This window comes from Centruroides vittatus, unplaced genomic scaffold (genome assembly GCF_030686945.1).
Source record: "Centruroides vittatus isolate TY-2023 unplaced genomic scaffold, ASM3068694v2 contig_815, whole genome shotgun sequence".
NCBI lineage: Eukaryota > Metazoa > Arthropoda > Arachnida > Scorpiones > Buthidae > Centruroides > Centruroides vittatus.
Genome location: NW_027122531.1, coordinates 342,727 through 361,646, shown reverse-complemented (window position 1 = coordinate 361,646; position 18,920 = coordinate 342,727). Strand labels below are relative to the sequence as shown.

The window sequence follows — 18,920 nt, the reverse complement described above, 5'->3', positions numbered from 1 at the left end:
CTTCAGATGAAAAGCATACCATGAGTTTTGGAAAGGATATTATGCTGTACAAATAGTAAAAAAAAAAAAATTGTAATGTGTATGGTTGTAATGCTCCTAAACATCAAATGTGATTTAAAAAGTTATATTCAGGAAATTTTGAACTAAAAGTTACAAAATGTATGGGCACCAAAAGCTGTTGATGAAGAAATTCTTAAAAATCCATCAAGGAGTTGCTTAACTTTCCTGGAAACATTTAAAATTTTAGTGGTACCATCTGTTATCATATTTTATTTTAAAAACTTTTATATTTTTAATTATTATAAAATGGAGAAAAGCTAAATTTTGAGGGTAGGAATGGGTTTTATAAAAAATTGTAAATGCTAATAACAAATAAAATCATTATTAAGTCCTACTCTACTCAAGATATGACACACACCCTTGACCTTTAACCATCAAAATTTAATAGCATCAATCCCCAATACAGAAATCTCCCTACAAAATTTCAGTAAATTTTGACAAAAAGCACAGAAGTTATTAACTTTCAAAGAGAGTGAACAAAACCATGTTCCCTACCCACATCCATACACACAGAAAAATCCCGAATTTTTTTTGCATTTCTCAACATTTTAAGGTCCCAAGTCCAAAATGCAGAAATGGGGACATTTTTGGACTGATTGCCGTATTTTTCTGTTATATAACAGAGCTGAGAAAGTAAAAATTGACAAATAACCCACAGTATGTATATATAAAACCAAACACACCAAAAATAAAGCAAACAAAGCACTGAAAACATAAGAGCATAATGCAAGAACGAGAGCAAGAGACAGCTTGAGCACAACAACAGATTGTGCCCAAGTGGTCTCTTGCTCAAATGCAGTTTTTCACTGTGTATGCAGTTTAAACTTTGAAGCCAATTTGAACTCCAATTCAAATTTTTTTCAAATTTAGCATTCAAAGTATGAAGTACCACTGTCCTTTCTCAAATTTTGCAAACATACTAAATTATTACTAATATAGAAAAAATATTAAATATTTAATTAACAAACTTTTATCTAACTTCCATAAATTTTCACTATTTGAAAAGTCTTGATTTATTGCAGAAATATATGCCAGGCCATTCAAAAATCTACAATATGTATTTCCATGGTAATAGATATTTTGACCTAACCACTGATTTGTACGTAATGCATCATCACTTTGCTTTTGATGGGTTTAATTTTAGATTACATAGTAAAATATAATTTTATGCTAGAAAGTGAAAAACAGGACAACAAACTTAGTCAGTACAATCTTTATTTTTTAAGTCACAGCAAAATCTATGACAGCACGAACTTTTAGGATCTCCACCCTTATTAAGCATTCCTTGTTTCAAATTTTAATCTTTTTAAATCTTAATCAAGGAATAGGGAGGAGCATTTAAATATAACCATTAATGAGTACACAAAATCTAAATATGAATTTTTGCCATCCCAGGTATTTCTGATACAAAGCCTATGTACAAGTGAGATACTGTCACTCTTTGGCTGAGGGCCAATGTAATACAGCAATAGTATATATATATATATATATTTTTCTTTTTTTTTCACTTTTTATGTATAAATCCCAGTAACAGTATAAAAGGAAGCTGCTAAAAGAAATATACAAGCTCCCCAGTTTGAAAGCCCAACTATACAATGTGATAATTGTTGAGATAAACAGTTTAGGAAAATCTGAAAATTCTCCTTCACACGTAACAAATGGATGAATATTTTTTTCTTTTTGCTTCATTCAGACCACCTTTTTCTGAATTATCATAAGACATGATATACAATATCTAAGTATATGTAACTTTGTTTGTGTTATGTGTTTGTGTGTTCATATTTACAGAAATGGTGGTGGTTCTTGGGGAGCAAAATTTGGCAACCAAATACAATGCAGAGACCTCCCAGGCAAGCACCCACTATGCATTAGAAATTTCTACATTCATTAATCTTTCTTTTTATTTTTTTTAACATAGTTAATTTGACAGATGAAATAATTCTATGCCTATGTAATGATTTTTCACACAAGCTAACAGAAACTGTACAAAATGTATAAATATGATAACAAAAGTACACATATTAGTGTACTGTTTATCACAGGCACAGTGTAAATTTTTTGTTCACCTGCTATTATTAATAAGTACATTTGTATAAAACATTCATGCTTAGAGCATCCATTTGGAATGAACATTTTTTTATATATATATATATCTATATTATAATGACAATTCTTTCATTCCATCATACATCACAAATATTAATGATCGGAAAAAATATAATAATAATAATAATATTAATAATATTCTTAATATTAATGATGATAATAATTTAAAAGGAAATAAACACTCCAATAAGGCACTACTCAGTTTTAGAAACAATAACATGCAACATTGACAAACAAAATAAAAAAAGGGACTTCTTTATCAAGGACTTCAGAGGGAAACAGGGCAGGATGGCATGTTTGCATTGTTTAAATATCATATTTGCACTTATTCACAGCTGTCAAAATAAAATAGCAACTTAAGTGAATTTTAAATATATATAACATTCACTTTTTCTGAATTAGCAATAAATTATTTTCATGCATAATTATTTGAAAGGAAGAAAAATAACACATGGAAGGTCTCTGCAGCTGTGGCAGGAAAAACATTTATTCTTCACTCAAGATAAACTATCGCTTTTTTAAATTTTTTTACAAGAGGGAATGTTAAAATCATCAATAACTAATAAAAGACTAATAAATCCAAAATGAAACTTTTTGATCTACAGCTGTGTGGCAGTCAATCCAAATAATAGTGCACCTTTGCAAGAGAGGAAAGATCTCTACATAGGCTTCGTTTTGTTTTAACTCCACAAAGATCTGTCTGCTTCTGCTGCTCTATTATTCAATCACTGTGACAGAAATACAAAATTTTCCATCTTTTAAGTAATGAAATCTTCGTAGTCATATAGTCGTAAGATGGAAACTAATTTTTATTATATTTGTTGCTATAAGTTTTGTAAGATAAAGAATATTTTATTGTATATTTTATTGTAAATAAATTTTGAATTTTTATATAATAGAAATAAATAAACATTAAATATCTGTTAGGACTTAAATGGAGTGATTAAGTATTTCTCTCACAAATCAAATAATAAATGCCAAAGTGATGTCAAAATTCTAATTCTAATTTCTAATAACATTAGTTAACATCAGTTACTTTCATTAAAAATTGAAACTTACAAGCATTTATTTCTTGCAATAATAATGATGATATAATGCCCATAATATAAATATATTACTTAACATCACTCTGGCATAGTATAAATCAACAAATTCACTACCTTTAGATTCCATTGTCTTGCCCTTTGGGACGGCAAAAAACTACAATAACATTTTTTTAAACCCACAAAACTACCAAGCAAACTACATGAAGCCTACATGATTACATTTGCATATAGATGATAATATAATATTTGGGTCCCCTTGCTGCATGCTCATGTATAAACAAAGGCTGTTGGTTCAGTTACAATTATTTTCTAGTTTTGCTTTCAAAAGCAAAACAAATCATACACACATACATACACACATACACACGGTGAAAAGAAATTATGGCAGTGCAAAATTTCTCTCAGGTGAGAGTAAATTGGGTGAACTATATAGGACTAGTGAATTTACATTAATGAAATTAACAATTCAAATATCATCATATCGCTCTGTAATACTTTGATGAGCATAACTATGAGAAAAACTAGCTTACGTAGAAAATGTGCCCAATGACAGATCATTTGACATATAAATAAAATTGATATGCTCTTTGTTATAAACAAACATAATAGAACCAAAATTAAGACAATATACAATTGACATCTGATGTATCAAGAACATATCATTAGTAATAGTTATGAAACAACATTTAAGGAAGAAAAATCAACACTTTAGTAAATAAAAAAACCTGTTAATATATATATATATATAAATATATATATGTATATGTATATACCCGCATTAAACAAGGCTCAATGCCCAAAATACTGTTACAATTTTGAATCTGTCAACTATCACATATACACACTAAGGAAAAGAAACCCTTTGGGTTAAGTAAAACAAAGCATATGAATAAAATTATTTTCAATTATTTAATAATTTACTGGCTTATTAAATAAATTTATTTATGAGATTCAGTGCTGGGATAATGCTGAGATAAAATGCTACTGCCAGTAGTATTCAATTATTTGGTCTCTTTACTAAGGGTTTCTCTGTATGTAACGTCAAACCCATCCAGAAACAATTTACAGACAAAACTCATTTTTATGTGTATGTTTTCTACATCTAAAACTTTTAGAAATTACTACCCTTATTTTTTCCTTCCTCTTAGTTCTTAAAATGGCAAACTGTTAAAATTCAACTGAGTGTTGTTACATTATTAAATTGATCTTTGAAGATATTAAATGCCATTTGTATATCATTACAATAAGCACCAAGTGCAGCAATGGGGACAAAAAAACATAAATATGATATATTTCATTAAACAGTTACCAAACTTATAAATAACTGGCCACTGGCAACAGTTTCCATAAAAAATAGTGTTCCATTTTTAAGAAAGAAAAACTTTCTTTCACAATTATATATTGAATTTGTATTCTATTGAGAAATATTAGATACAAATGAATAATGCATCTCTTACATCCATATTTCAAATGCAATTATATTTAATGAACAATTGGAGATGCAAAATATTGGTAAGAATGCTTGAATAGATTCAGTGTTTTGTGCAGTATATAGAAAAAATTTAGTGCTTTTTGTTGTTTTGTTTATGCCACTATAGAATTTGTAAAAGATGATGCAGCAAACACTACTACCAGTGGCTTTAATTTAAATTTAGTTACCTCCCCACCAGTCTGTCACTGGACTATAGTTACCTCCATAGTTACCTCTGTAGGTACCCAAAAAGTGGTTGTTTCCATAATTAAATCCAGAAGTATAATTGTTTGGTCCCAAATTTCTATTCAAATTTGTACGTTCTCGTCCAAATTGTCGATAGTCACGAGATCCAAAGCCTCCTGCTCCATATCTGAATTTTTAAATAAATAAAATGATTTTAATATAATTAAATAGCTGTAACAACAATTAATTAAATATTTACCTTCTTCCACATCGCCTCTGATTATTAGCACGGTGTTCAGTCTGCAATTCTTTTGCCACAGATGCTAACCATTCTGGAAGTTCTTGTTTAGTTTCAGTTATAAGTTCAACCAAATCCAATGCCATATTACGATTTTTTTCATTAAAGAAAGAAGTTGCCAAACCTAAAAGACATTTCAATGGAGAAATTGAGTATAAAAGTTAAGTTCTTTCAGAGAATGTATATGTAAATATAATTGTTAAAATGTATCAAAACTGAGTGTTTTATAACAAAATTATGTAAACCAAATGCAAATTTAACATAATATGCAATAAACTTTTTATGATTTTATGACTATTTGAAAGGTATTTGGGATCCAGCAATCAACATTGACAAAATTTACATTAGCTGCATGCTCATCAGGAAAGGTTGGTGCTAGAATACTAAATTTTAACAGTTGTGAGAAAGTTTCTATTTTATTTAACCAAATGAAAACGAAAATTTTTGAATTGATCAGCTTCAATTGAAACATATGGTGCACAAAATAATATAATAAAAAAGTTTCAACAAATTTTCAAAATGATAGTTTTTTCATTTACACTGAAACAACAAACAATTGTGTTGCAGCCGCATAATTTGGAATTAATAAAAAAGGAAAAAAAAAATGTCTATGATTGACAAAATATGAAATTTAAAAGCTAAAGTATGCCATTTCAAGCTTTAAGGGTTCTGAAAACTGGACAAGTAACTCTATGAACAGATTGTGTAGTACATGTGGGAAAAGTGCTCACAAAGATTTTCAATGTGTAGATTAGTGATCTGCCTGAAAACATTGAATACCACAACAATGAATATACCTGATCTGTTTGTGTGAAGACAACAGAAAATAAAGAGTTAAGATTAAGTGTCAGGTTAGCAGTCACAAGACATGGAAAAATTTCCACGTATGTGATAGTGAAGTAGAAAACATTGTGCAAATTCTTCCAATAGGAATGATTGTTCATTGTATCCAACATCATGGATGACTGATGACAGGTGCTGGAGTGGTTGAATTCAGTCCATCATCATCATCCAGGTACAGTACACTGGATAGTTTTCAAAGACACTTCATTCATAGAGTGAAGAATAGGATACAAGAAATGAACACTGGCATAGTTATTATACCTAAAGGCATGACCTCCCAGTTATAGGTATTCAATGTTTCAGTCACTAAATCCTTTAAAGACAAAGTATGCACACAATACATAGAATTGTTTCTGGAACGAGAGTATAAGTTGACACTATCTAGTAAAATAAAGAAGCCTTTGATTATCAACTGTTATTGTGAATCAAAGAAGACTCAAGAAGTATAGGTAAAGACAAAATGAAGTAATGCTAATAATTTCATAATTTTAGATTAATTAGACACCCATTGAAATTTAAAAATTTTTTAAAAAGGTTTGTTCCATTTTCTGTATTTCTAAAGAAGTTTGCATTGACTCAAAGGGAAGTACTTGGAGTAATTAGAACTGTTTTTGATATCTTTCTGTGCATTTTAACACCCGATTTTTATTTTTGCATTTCATTTTTAATGATTGTGGTGTATGCCTCCACTATCTACATATATTTTTATGTTGTTATTTTAATATGTAAAATTTTTCATAGGACATATTAATTCTAAAGTATTTATTCTATAAAACTGTGATTTGAAATCTGAATTTTCATTATAAAAAGTTCATTCATTTTTTTGTAACATGATGCTAATCGAACTTTAATTACAATTTATCTGTAAATAAACAAAACTAACCACCTCACATTGCCCAAGAACTGTAACCATACTGCTATAATTGGGTAATCCAAGGGTGTATTTCAAAGGAGTGACATATTAGAAGAGTGACTATGTTATAAGCTTCATTCACTTGATAATGAAAACAGGCTTCACATATTTTATGGTCATCAAAAGAATAATTTTTATTGTGAACTCTAGTTGTTCTTTTCAGGACAATATAAATGAGTTCTCATCTTAAATGACAAAAGTAATTAGCAGAAAAGTATTGTTTTGAAATAAACTATCATTGTTTTTGATGTATCATGTTAACAGCAAATGGTGACAAATTAAAACTACCGATTACGAGTTATTCAACTGAAAGTATTTGAATAATTCTTGTAATTATACAAAATATATTTGTGTGCTTCTACCATAAAAAATATATACAATAAAAAACAACAAAATGAATTACATATACTTAATATAACTTAACAAAATCATTAAAATTATATAATTAGATCAATTCTAAACATTTCTGTAAGTTTATGAATGTTACTTACCCAAATTGCCTACTCTTCCAGTACGTCCAATTCGATGCACATATTCTTCGATATCACTGGGCAAATCAAAATTGATTACATGCTTTACATTTGGAATATCTAATCCTCTTGCTGCAACCTTAAAAATTAAAGAAATAAAATTAAGCTAACTAAATTAACAAATAACTTTTAAAAAATACTAGAATAATAAAAATAAATATTCAAGTATAACAAAACATCTTATATTTCGATGTAAAACAAAGAATGAAAAATATATAAATGACTTAAAATGATTAATAATAAAAGCAAAAAATAAAAATTTTAAAGAAACTTTTTATTCATATAAATGCACTAAAATGTGAACAATAAATTTTTTTCATGTTTTAAAAAAATTATTAGTACAGTCAAACCTGTTTTTGTGCGGTCTTTTTCTGTGCGATTTGTATTGTGCGATTTTTTTTGTGCGGTATATGAAAATTTCAATCAAATTGGAGCATAATTCACTCCTGTAAAATTTTTAAAAACTCTATTGGTTGTTTTCTATGACATCAGCAGGTTTTTTCATTTTTTATTCAGTAAAATTTTTTTCTCATACGTTTATTTCGGTCCCCTCTTATTTTAATAGCATAAAAACCATAAATATTATGTTATATTTGAACAGATGGGGTAAGTTAGCTCCCCTCCAGCTTTAGATTGCAGGTGTGAAATTTCACGCCTTGTTAAATGAAATAACACTTCCTGCAGCTATATTTATCAAATAAAATCATTATTTAACGATTATTTTTAACTTTTTAATGTTAGATTCATATTTAAATAGAAATAATTAATTAATATAAAAATTAAAATTCTTAGAGGATTTTTTCCCCATTAGGTGTTGCAGAAAAAGGCCCAAGGAGTTAAAAAAGCAATTCCTAGTTATTTCGTACAGTTTCGAGTTATTTTCTACGTGAGACTTTTTTTATGTGGTCCCTATTCACCACATAATAAAAATATTTTTTTAATTGTGTTGCGAAAACTATTTTTTATAGCTACTCGTGAAGTTTTGTGCGATTTTTTTATGCATTTTCTTTTATGCGGTCCCTATCCCCCTCGCATGAAAACAGGTTTGACTGTATTATGCAACCAAAAATAAAAACAACATGCTCATGAGAAGCTCATATAAGTTGACAAAGTGTAACTAAGAATATTTCTAAACATGAGTGCTCACACTTATTTTTGGTCACATAATACAAAGAATATAATGAAAGTTGAAGAAAATTTATTTTTTACTTTTTAATTTTATATATGGAACACTAAATCATCAAAATTCTTCTTGGTTTGACATTTAATCTAACATATATTATTCTCTTTGAAGTTTTTGCTAAAACTGTTTGCAAACTAAAAAAAAAAAAAAAAAATGTATTTTCACCAGGAATACATGTATATGCAAAGTTTCAACTAAATTGAAAATTGGGTAATAGATGAAAGTTATAAGAGTATCTAGCTAGTCAAAAAAATAATTAAAAAACAAAGTAAGTTACTAAAACACATGTTACAAATACAAATCTTAAAGTTGTTAGTAACTTTTGGAAATATTTTATTATGATACACAAATTCATATATGACCATGACAACAGATCTCTTCCTAATCATCACCTTATCAAAATGGTTAGTAGTGAGATGAACAAATTAGTACTACTAATGAACCATATAACAAGTAGTTGGAAATTCCTTCACTTATGATGTAGCAAGTCCAGTAAATAATTCCTATCAGTATGGAAAATAAAGAAACTTAGTAGTATCACATCTACAACAGGTTACAAATACAAATCTAAACAGGTGCCATTTTGACTACATGGCAACATGCTAAACAGGTGCCATTTTGACTACATGGCAACATGCTAAACAGGTGCCAAAATGGCACCTGTTTAGCATGTTGCCATGTAGTCATCTGTTTAGCATCTGATCTCGTATAAAAGGTATAAGGACCATAAACACCTTACTGTAGCTACACAAGATAACAAGTGACTGTAATTAAGTATCCTTATTCAATGCTGTCTAGAGAGATATTCAGCAGTCCAAATATCACCAAATTTGATATGGTAACATTTCAGGCTAAGAAAGACATTTCCAAACAAAATTCAGTACCAAAACTTACATCTATGAATGTTGGCACTGCAAGGAAAAAACATTTATTAGTAATACACAGGATACTGCTCAATGTGGTTCCCATTCTGAAAGTAAAATCTGAAGGCAATGACCAGTGTTTTTAACAGCTAACTGTAATTAATCCTCTGTGATGTGGTGAGAGTAAATGCATTGCCACATGTGGCAATGTCTTTCAAGACTCAAATTTTGCAACATATCCTTGATAAACCCTATTTTTTAAGTGCAGCACCAATAACAGAGATTAATATGAGAGAAATGAGATTGTCAGGAAGTAGGAAACACACAAATAATCATCTTGTTATTGATGAAACGTTGTTCCAGAAACTGCTGGATGTAAGTATTCAATATGCAGAAGCAAAAATCTCTCTATGTTGAAAAGAGAATTTTCAAGTGTCAATATAGCACTACATAAGTCATCAACATTAAAATAAAAAATGAAAATTATTGAATGTCACAAACAAGAGAAATACTATTAATGAAAAAATTAACAGATATAATTTCACAGCCTCAAATATATGGCTTGAAATGTTTCAAAAGTGACAAATCATCAAATTCAAAGCTGTTTGTGAGGAATCATGTACAGAATCACATAATATAGTAGCACAGTTGAAGCTTAAGCTTCCTTCCACTGTGCTGCTATATTGCTACTGTTATTACTAGTTATTCTTCAGAAAATACTTGTGTTTTGAATGAAAACAAAACAGCACTTTTTTTCCTGCTCTCCCAAAAACAAAGATGAAAGATGAATCATCTTCTGATGACAAAGTAGCAAAAACTGCCTAAACAGTTCTGCTATGTGCAAATTTAAGTGAAAAACACAAAAAGCCTAGTAATTAGAAAAAACCAAGAATTGTATGTTACAAATTTGAAACCGAATAGAAATCAAACAGAAAAGCCTGGGTAATGTAAGAAATTATAACAGTGCAGAAAAAGATAAAAAGAAAATGAGCCAAAATAGAAAGTGGATTTTGTTTCTTGACAATGCTGCATCACATCCAGAAATCCAGTTTGAAAATGTCAAAATTATGTTTCTATTTGCCAAATGACACTTAACTCAAAATGATTACAAAATATGATAAGCCAATTTCATTAAAACTGTTATTATTAATAGGAAATTCCATCATAAATGTCCGTATGTACCAAAATTTTATACTATATCTCTTCGAATAATTAAATACTTTGTTACACAGCAATGCAGAGAAGCCAATCTGAGAAGTGGGCTATCAATAATGCAAAATGATGACATGTTTGGGAAGGAAAGAGTGGACGGGAGTGATCCCATTCATCCCACTTCTGATCATTCTAATTTTAAGATATTCATAAACTAGTTTAATTTCATTCTAAAATAACATTGTAATTTGAAAACAAACTTATTAATTTTATAAATTTAATTATATTAAGTAATTAAATATATAAATAAAAAAAAAAAATCCATATAACTAACAAGGGGACTTTACGGTCTCGGAAATTCAGTTCGGGATGAGACTTCACAGGTTAGTATAGTAGTATACCTCAAGGATGTCCACCCAGAAAAATTTTAAAGCGCACTAGCCAGAAGATTCCGAAAAAAAGGCTCTAAAGTTTTAAGCACAGCTCATACCAATCGATTTTACAGCATGGCAATGTAGCGAAATGGCTGAGTCTGTAGCAAACTTTCTTGCCACGTGGGTGAGCTGGGTTCCATCCTACCGCCACCTTTTTTTTTAATTGTTTTAAAAATTATAACTTTTAAAATAAAGTTAATAACCTAAAAATATTATTAATTAAATCATAAATAATTCTACTTTATTTATGAATTGACTGTTACAGCTAATTAAAATGTGAATTAAAGATAATATTTTATTTTTAAAAAGTTACATACAAAGTTTCAAATGCATTTTTAATGGAGGTAAATTAAAACTTTAATTACCACTATAACAAATTTTTGGGTAGGGTTTTATTTATATAAAAATTTTTACAATATTGTCTTTATTTGTCAATTTTTTATTTTATATACAATCACCAGAATGATAATTATCATGAAAACATTGAAAACAAAAACTATTTTGACATCTTGCACAATTTATGAAGGACGATTGTTTACACAAACAACCTTTTTTTAAAAGATCTATTGGAAAACCTATTTGTTTGTTTACAAGAAGCAACTGGTAACTTTGGTCCCCGAGTTCAAAAAAACAGTAAATGAATATGCACAAAAATATAAAAATGTCGTAATAACGTTTTCAAAATCTGGGAAACTAACGACAGGACTTTATATTGACTTTCTCAACCATTGTTTAAAGTCTTATGTGGGAAAAGAACAGTTTCTATTATTGACTCTTGGGATGAACAAACAAAGCCTGAATTATATGACGAAATCTTTCAGGATGACAAAAAAAATCACAGACTTGTACAGTTAAAGTGATTCCACCAAAATGTACTCCTCTTGTTTAACCTTGTGACGTATATTTTTATAGATAGGTAAAAAAATCTAATAAAATGTATACAAAATTGCGCATATCTGATTGAAAATAATAGAGAAATAAACTCCTGTGAAGACTATATAAAAATACAATCAATAGTGCATCATCAACTGTCATCGCCAATTTTTAATGAAATGATCCGGTATGCCTGGTAGGCTTCCAGGCTTTCTGATGAAAGAGAAATTTTTATGAATGTAAACGAAGTATGTTTTCCAATAGATCTTTTAAAAAAAGGTTGTTCGTGTAAACAATCGTCCTTCATAAATTGTGCAAGATGTCAAAATAGTTTTTGTTTTCAATGTTTTTATGATAATTATCATTCTGGTGATTGTATGTAAAATAAAAAATTGACAAATAAAGATAATATTGTAAAAATTTTTATATAAATAAAACCCTACCCAAAAATTTGTTATAGTGGTAATTAAAGTTTTAATTTACCTCCATTAAAAATGCATTTGAAACTTTGTATGTAACTTTTTAAAAATAAAATATTATCTTTAATTCACATTTTAATTAGCTGTAACAGTCATTTCATAAATAAAGTAGAATTATTTATAATTTAATTAATAATATTTTTGGATCATTGGCTTTATTTAAAAATTATAATTTTTAAAACAATTAAAAAAAAAGGCAGCAGTAGGATCGAACCCGGTTCACCCGCATGGCAAGAAAGTTAGCTACAGACTCAGCCAATTTCGCTACGTTGCCATGCTGTAGAATCAATCAGTATATGAGTTGCGCTTAAAACTTTACAGCCTTTTTATTCGGAATCTTCTGGCTAGTGTGCTTTAAAATTTTTCTGGGTGGACACCCTTGAGGTATACTACTAACCTGCGAAGTCTCATCCGGAACTGAATTTCCGAAACCGTAAGGTCCCCTTGTAAGATTCTTCTTAAAGCTTAGAATATTTATTCATCAGTTATTAAATAACAGATTTTATTAAAACAAATTTAAATGGATGTATCTCTTTTGATAGAATAAAATTCATATAATTATTGAAATCTTCCATTTTGTCTATGCCATGCATACACTACTTGGTCTTTTCAATTTTCGCTTTTCCAGAGTATTCTATTGTAACATCAGAAAAGCATATGTCATTTTTATAAACAAGTGCCAGTCATTTTGGACTGATTTGAGCCTAACTATGCATCTCAGTCATGCATAGAACAATTTTCAGACAGACCCTTAGTTAGCTGCTTGTAAATTGAAAGTTTCCAATGTCTGAGCATCCATGTCATTACTATGAATACACTGATTGATTTGATAGTTGATACTAGCAATTTACATATATAAAGTTAACATTGACAAACTAGTAGTCTATCAAATCAAATTCTGTCATTCCTTAACCCAATGTTATGTCAGTAGTAAGCACCTGCATGCATTTCTAAAATCAACATTTTGTTCACATCAGTCACCAAATATATGAGCTTATAGAAATGTTCTGTCCAATTCATATAGTCTTTGATGGCTTGTTAGGATCTTGTATCCTAACATATAACAACAGACATAACTTGGCGCACACACATTTCTAAAGAAAATATATCTTCTTACACTAATTCAAACTTTCTCATTGTAAGTATCACACTGATGGCATAGAGAATTATCAAAATGTTACATTTAAGAACTCAGCAAGAGTTAACATGTTTAGACATCTTGTTACCATTTATTGTTATTAGAGCAGTGATTCCTAAACTTTTTTGAGCCATTGTCCCTTGGTTCCAAAAACTTATACTGAATGTCCCTAACCCATTTTCTCTTGTGTGAGAAAAGCTTGGAAATATTCTTAGGAAAACTTTTCAATGAACCTCATACTTTGTGTCTTTACCATATATTGTTCTCATCATCTGAAACCATTAAACATGTTTCTTCTTACCTGTTTTAACAGACAAAAAATTGTCAGTGAACCAAACCTTTACCTAACTGTTAACTGTACCCTGCCTCCAGCACCTCCCTGCTGCCCACTTGCTTTTTTGCCCTCCCCAGATTTACTCACTATCCACAGAGGGGCAGTAGCATCCACTTTGGGAACCATTGCATTAGAGTGTTCATTTAGAGTGTTAAAAAATAGTTCTGTAATTTTTAGATAGTTATCCATGGCTTCCTGTAGAAACTACAGAAAATCTATACTATCTAAAGCTGGTATCTCTAGTAATATATTATATACATACATAAGTGTCAATTCTAGAGGATTAACTTTACGCTATAATTTTTGCTTCTCAGATATGAATAAAATAATCAATCAGGCCTTTCACATCAAACATGCCCCAAGCATTATGTTTCTTTTTCATCTGTTAAAATAAAATTTTTTTTCTGCCTTGGGAAGGAGCTGATTTCTATGTTGATGAGGTGTTTTTGTACTGTGGGTCCTACAAGAATCATCAGGTTTCATCAGTCATAATCACTCTGTTTAGACTATGTTGGGCTTTATTAACTGTGTTAATTAGTTCTCCACTGATGCATACATGTTCTTCACATTACTCATTTGTTAACTTCCTCAGAACAGCAATATAACAAATGTAATAAATTTTCAAATTATTATGAAGAATGGCACTTATAGAACTTTACGAACTTTCCAAAATGTTGACCAAATCATTTATTGATTGTCTACAGCCACTTTTGATCTCTTCATAAAGTTGGGTAATTATTTCTTCATTTCTTGCTAAAGCCAGCCTAACTGAGCAGAAATAATCCTCTTTTTGTGGTTTCCTTTAAAACACTTATACCATTTGTGAGTGAAATAATATCATTACTATATTCTTCTTTAAGAAAATAAAATGTTTTTACCAAGTCTTATGAAGAATTTAATGTTTATTTGCTGCTTGTGATGCAACATCATTTCAGAATTCCAACTTACTGTATATACTCCAATACTTCAACATTTTGTAGTGTTCTACAAAATGTTGAAGTATTGAAGTATTAAGTAAGAAACCAAATGCATGTATTTACTTATCGTGTGTCAAAGGAGTACTGACATGTATAAAAAAAATATTTGAATGCATGCTTGAAATTACAGCTTTTGTTAGGCAACATCAAAAATTTGGTTTTTCATTTCACTACATATTCAATTTAAAGCTTTGGTAAGAAAAACATTTCATTGGAATAAATTCATAACTGAATATAATTTAACTAAAGAAATTGTTCAAATTTATTTGAAAATATATCAATGAACTAAAATAAATAATTTTTTTAATCTGATGTAAAAATATTAAATAAAAATATGCTTTAAATGAACATTTTATTTTAATTTACATCACTAAATAAAATATATGAATTAATTTATTATTATTTTATGAACTTACAGCTGTTGCAACTAAAATGGGTGTACGACCCGAACGAAATGACCACAGGGCTTCTTCTCTCTCTCTCTGTGATCTATCACCATGAATACTGGTGACAGGATAACCTTCCTTTTGTAAGAAGTGTTCAAGAGCATCAGCACCTTTCTTTGTTTCCACAAAGGTAAGAGTAAGTGAATCTCTTGCTAGAAAGTTCAAAGTATAAACTGGTAAACAAATAATGCACAAAATAAATTTCAAATAATACTTAGGGGATAAATTTAATAATTTCATTGTATAATTAAATCCTTCTTACTTGGTGTGCCACTTTTTAATCCTGCAGCATTGAGCAAATCTAATAAAAAGGAACGTTTATCATGTTCTTCTACCCAAACAATTTTTTGTGTTATATTTTCAGATGTGCTGCCAACACGGCCAACCGCAAGAAATATGTAATTATCAAGAAAATTTCTTGCAAGTTCCTGTAATAACAAAGTATCAATTTTAACTGATTTCTTTTAAATTTTTCAATTAAACAAAATCTAATTTTACAATGATTAAAATATATGAATATATTTCATTATTAATCAAAAGCATCAAAAAATGTTGATAATGTTTCTTCAATTCTCTCAATTCCTAATTAATTGAATCAAATTTTATTGCTATTATCTGCTAATGCTCCTATTAAAGCTATTTCTAAGTATCATTGACAGAATGTTTATGCAAATCTAATTGTTCCTTTAAATTTTCTTTTGGTTATTTCTTTGTATTTAGTGAATAAAAATCAACCATAGTTTATTTAATATTTTATATATTTCTGCTTACCAAAATCACCATTAAATTGATTTGTAAACTTTTATTTTTTTATATTTGAATTTAAACTGTTAGTGAATGAAGTCAATATTTTCTAAACCAATAGGCTTTTAGGCTTTCATTTATTACCAACAGTAGTATTACCAACCTGTGGAGTATGGATATAAGCAAGAACTGAATCAGTATCAAACTGATGGATAACATCTCTAATAATTTCAACATCTACTTATATAAGCCATTGATCCCACTGTTTGTATATCTGTAATCTGTCACAGAAGGCCTAGAACTCATTGCTAGGGGTGTCCCTAGCAATAATTTTCAGCTATTATTTAAATCAACAGTATAATTTAGTATATTATTATTTTTATTTGTAATAGGAATTTATTATTTATACCATGGAATGACACCACTGCTGCTGTAATGCCCACTAGGGGCATCCCAGACTATCTAATATTAATATATTCGAGAAGTTTAGGCAAGCTTGCTTTAAATTAGTTTTCAAAAATAGCCATATATAATTTTTTTGTTAAAATTATATATGGCTATTGAATTAATTCGGTTTTGTTTTATATTCCACACTTACATAAAACAGCAATGTTATAATTGCACAATATACAGACCAACTGAAAAATGCAAAATAATTTTAAAACATTTTTAGCTTTTAAAAATTCCTTTATTCAAAAACTATCAATTTAATGTATGTAAATTTTTGAAAAAATTCATCAATGAATTTCCTGGACTTTACACAAAATATGAGTTTCCCTGAAACTACCACAAAATTTCCTGACATTTTCCAGTGAAAGCAAACTTTGTTTTGGTAAATTAAAATTTTACATGACAAGTAAGCCAGAAAAAAATTGTCAGTTTTCTTTTACTTATTTTGATAACTGACATAATTTTTTTCTGGCTCACTCGTCATGTAAAATTTTAATTTACTGAAACAAAGTATTAAAAAATAGTTCAGTTATCAAAATAAATAAAAGAAAACTTTTACTTATTTTGATAACTGACATAATTTTTTTCTGGCTCACTCGTCATGTAAAATTTTAATTTACTGAAACAAAGTATTAAAAAATAGTTCAGTTATCAAAATAAATAAAAGAAAACTTTTACTTATTTTGATAACTGAACTATTTTTTAATACTTGGAAACATTAACTAATAATAATTTATTTGTTTTTGGCTATCATACTCACTTGTACTTTTTTTGGAAATGTTGCAGAAAACATAAGTGTTTGTCTATTTCCAACAAGTGGCATATTATCCTCTAGAACAATCCGACGAATTTGAGGTTCAAAACCCATATCAAGCATTCGGTCAGCTTCATCTAAGACAAGGTACCTAATATTCACAAATTAATTTTATATATTAATTTATTAAAATAAAATAGTTAATATATTTATTAAAAAAATTTTACTTACTTCACTAACTCTAAACTGACTTTTCCTCTTTCCATCATATCAACAAGCCTTCCAGGAGTGGCTACCAAGAGATGACATCCACGATCTAAATCTTTCATCTGCTGAACTGGATCAGCACCACCATAAACAACACAAGGTCGAACACGAGAACGATATGAAAATTTGCAAGCTTCTTCATAAATCTGGGATGCTAATTCTCTTGTTGGTGAAAGAATCAAGGCAAGAGGATATTGTTTCACTCGAGAATTGTATCGTGGTGGCTAAAAAAATTAAAATACAGGAAAAAAAATATTAAAATTGCTATATCAAATTACTATAGCAGATTATATCATCATCATTTTTACTTTATAATCAGAAAAATTTTGTATGAAAATACTATATTGTTTTAATTTGTAAAAAATACTTTTTATAAGCATCAAAAAATATTCCAAAACATGTATGTAATAGATATACTCTCTAAGTAGAGATATTATCAAAATTCCAAAACATTTTCTTCTTCCATTACATTTATTACACTCCTCAAAATAATTAAATTACTTCTCTTACATTTCCCAAAGTAATAACAATTATATTTTCTTCTAAAAAAGCTTATAAGATGATAACCAAAATTATTGCAAAATGTAAAGGTTTGTCTATTTTGAAACCTAACTTTGAATTATGGAATAGGAGCAGAGTCAATAACATATGTTTATGTTTCCATGTCAAAAGAAAAAATAAAAACCTTTCTGAATTATAGTAAATGGTCTATATTCTACTAAAATACCTTTGCATATCCAAAGTTCAAGGAATGTGAGGGAAGTTCAAAAAGTATCAGACCTTTATTTTTCCCACATAAACCAATGACGCACGGGAGGCCTGCTTCGGTGGAGATGTGGAGGGGACAGTCATGCGCAGTCCCAAATTTTTTTTCCCGCCCGCAGGAAGCATCAGTCACTGGCAGTCGGTCTATGAGTGAGGACATATAGTGAGTGCTCGTCGGATTCAGTATTTTGGAAAATGAACAACATGAGCAGCGATATTGCATCAAATTTGGCCAAAAGCTTGGCTATACCCAAGTGGAAACCATTTGCAAGATTCAACAAGCTTTTGGATGTGATGCCATGAGCAACACACAGATAAAGGAGTGGTACAATCGCTTCAAAGATGGCTGCACATTAGTGGACAGTGAACCGTGTTCAGGCTTACTCCTGTCTTGTTCACAAGTTCTCTGACTGTGATATGACGGTTCACCACGACCAAAGTCTGCACTTGCTCAATGACAGTCTCATTTCGGCTTGTTGAGGGTCTGCATGAACGCAGTTCGCTGTCCACTGATGTGCGGCCATCTTTGAAGCGGTTGTACCATTCCTTTATCTGTGTGTTGCTCATGGCATCATACCCAAAAGCTTGTTGAATCTTGCGAATGGTTT

At 29.3% G+C, this 18,920-nt stretch overlaps 1 protein-coding gene across 3 annotated transcripts in view; it reads right to left on the bottom strand.

Annotated features, from left to right (window-relative positions):
• Positions 1-1,258: 1,258 nt before the first annotated feature.
• LOC136982160 (ATP-dependent RNA helicase DDX3Y-like) overlaps positions 1,259-18,920 on the bottom strand; it is a 114,006-nt gene continuing 96,344 nt past the window's right edge. For 2 of the 3 annotated variants that reach the window (XM_067278586.1, XM_067278588.1), the window contains 7 exons: positions 17,512-17,771; positions 17,287-17,431; positions 15,595-15,760; positions 15,303-15,505; positions 7,415-7,532; positions 5,129-5,291; positions 1,259-5,056 (listed from right to left, as the gene is read on the bottom strand). In XM_067278586.1, coding sequence (XP_067134687.1) covers positions 4,864-5,056; positions 5,129-5,291; positions 7,415-7,532; positions 15,303-15,505; positions 15,595-15,760; positions 17,287-17,431; positions 17,512-17,771 — 1,248 coding nt within the window. In that variant the 3' untranslated portion in view covers positions 1,259-4,863. The remainder of the gene's footprint in view (positions 5,057-5,128; positions 5,292-7,414; positions 7,533-15,302; positions 15,506-15,594; positions 15,761-17,286; positions 17,432-17,511; positions 17,772-18,920) is intronic. The other variant, XM_067278587.1, reaches the window with a different exon arrangement.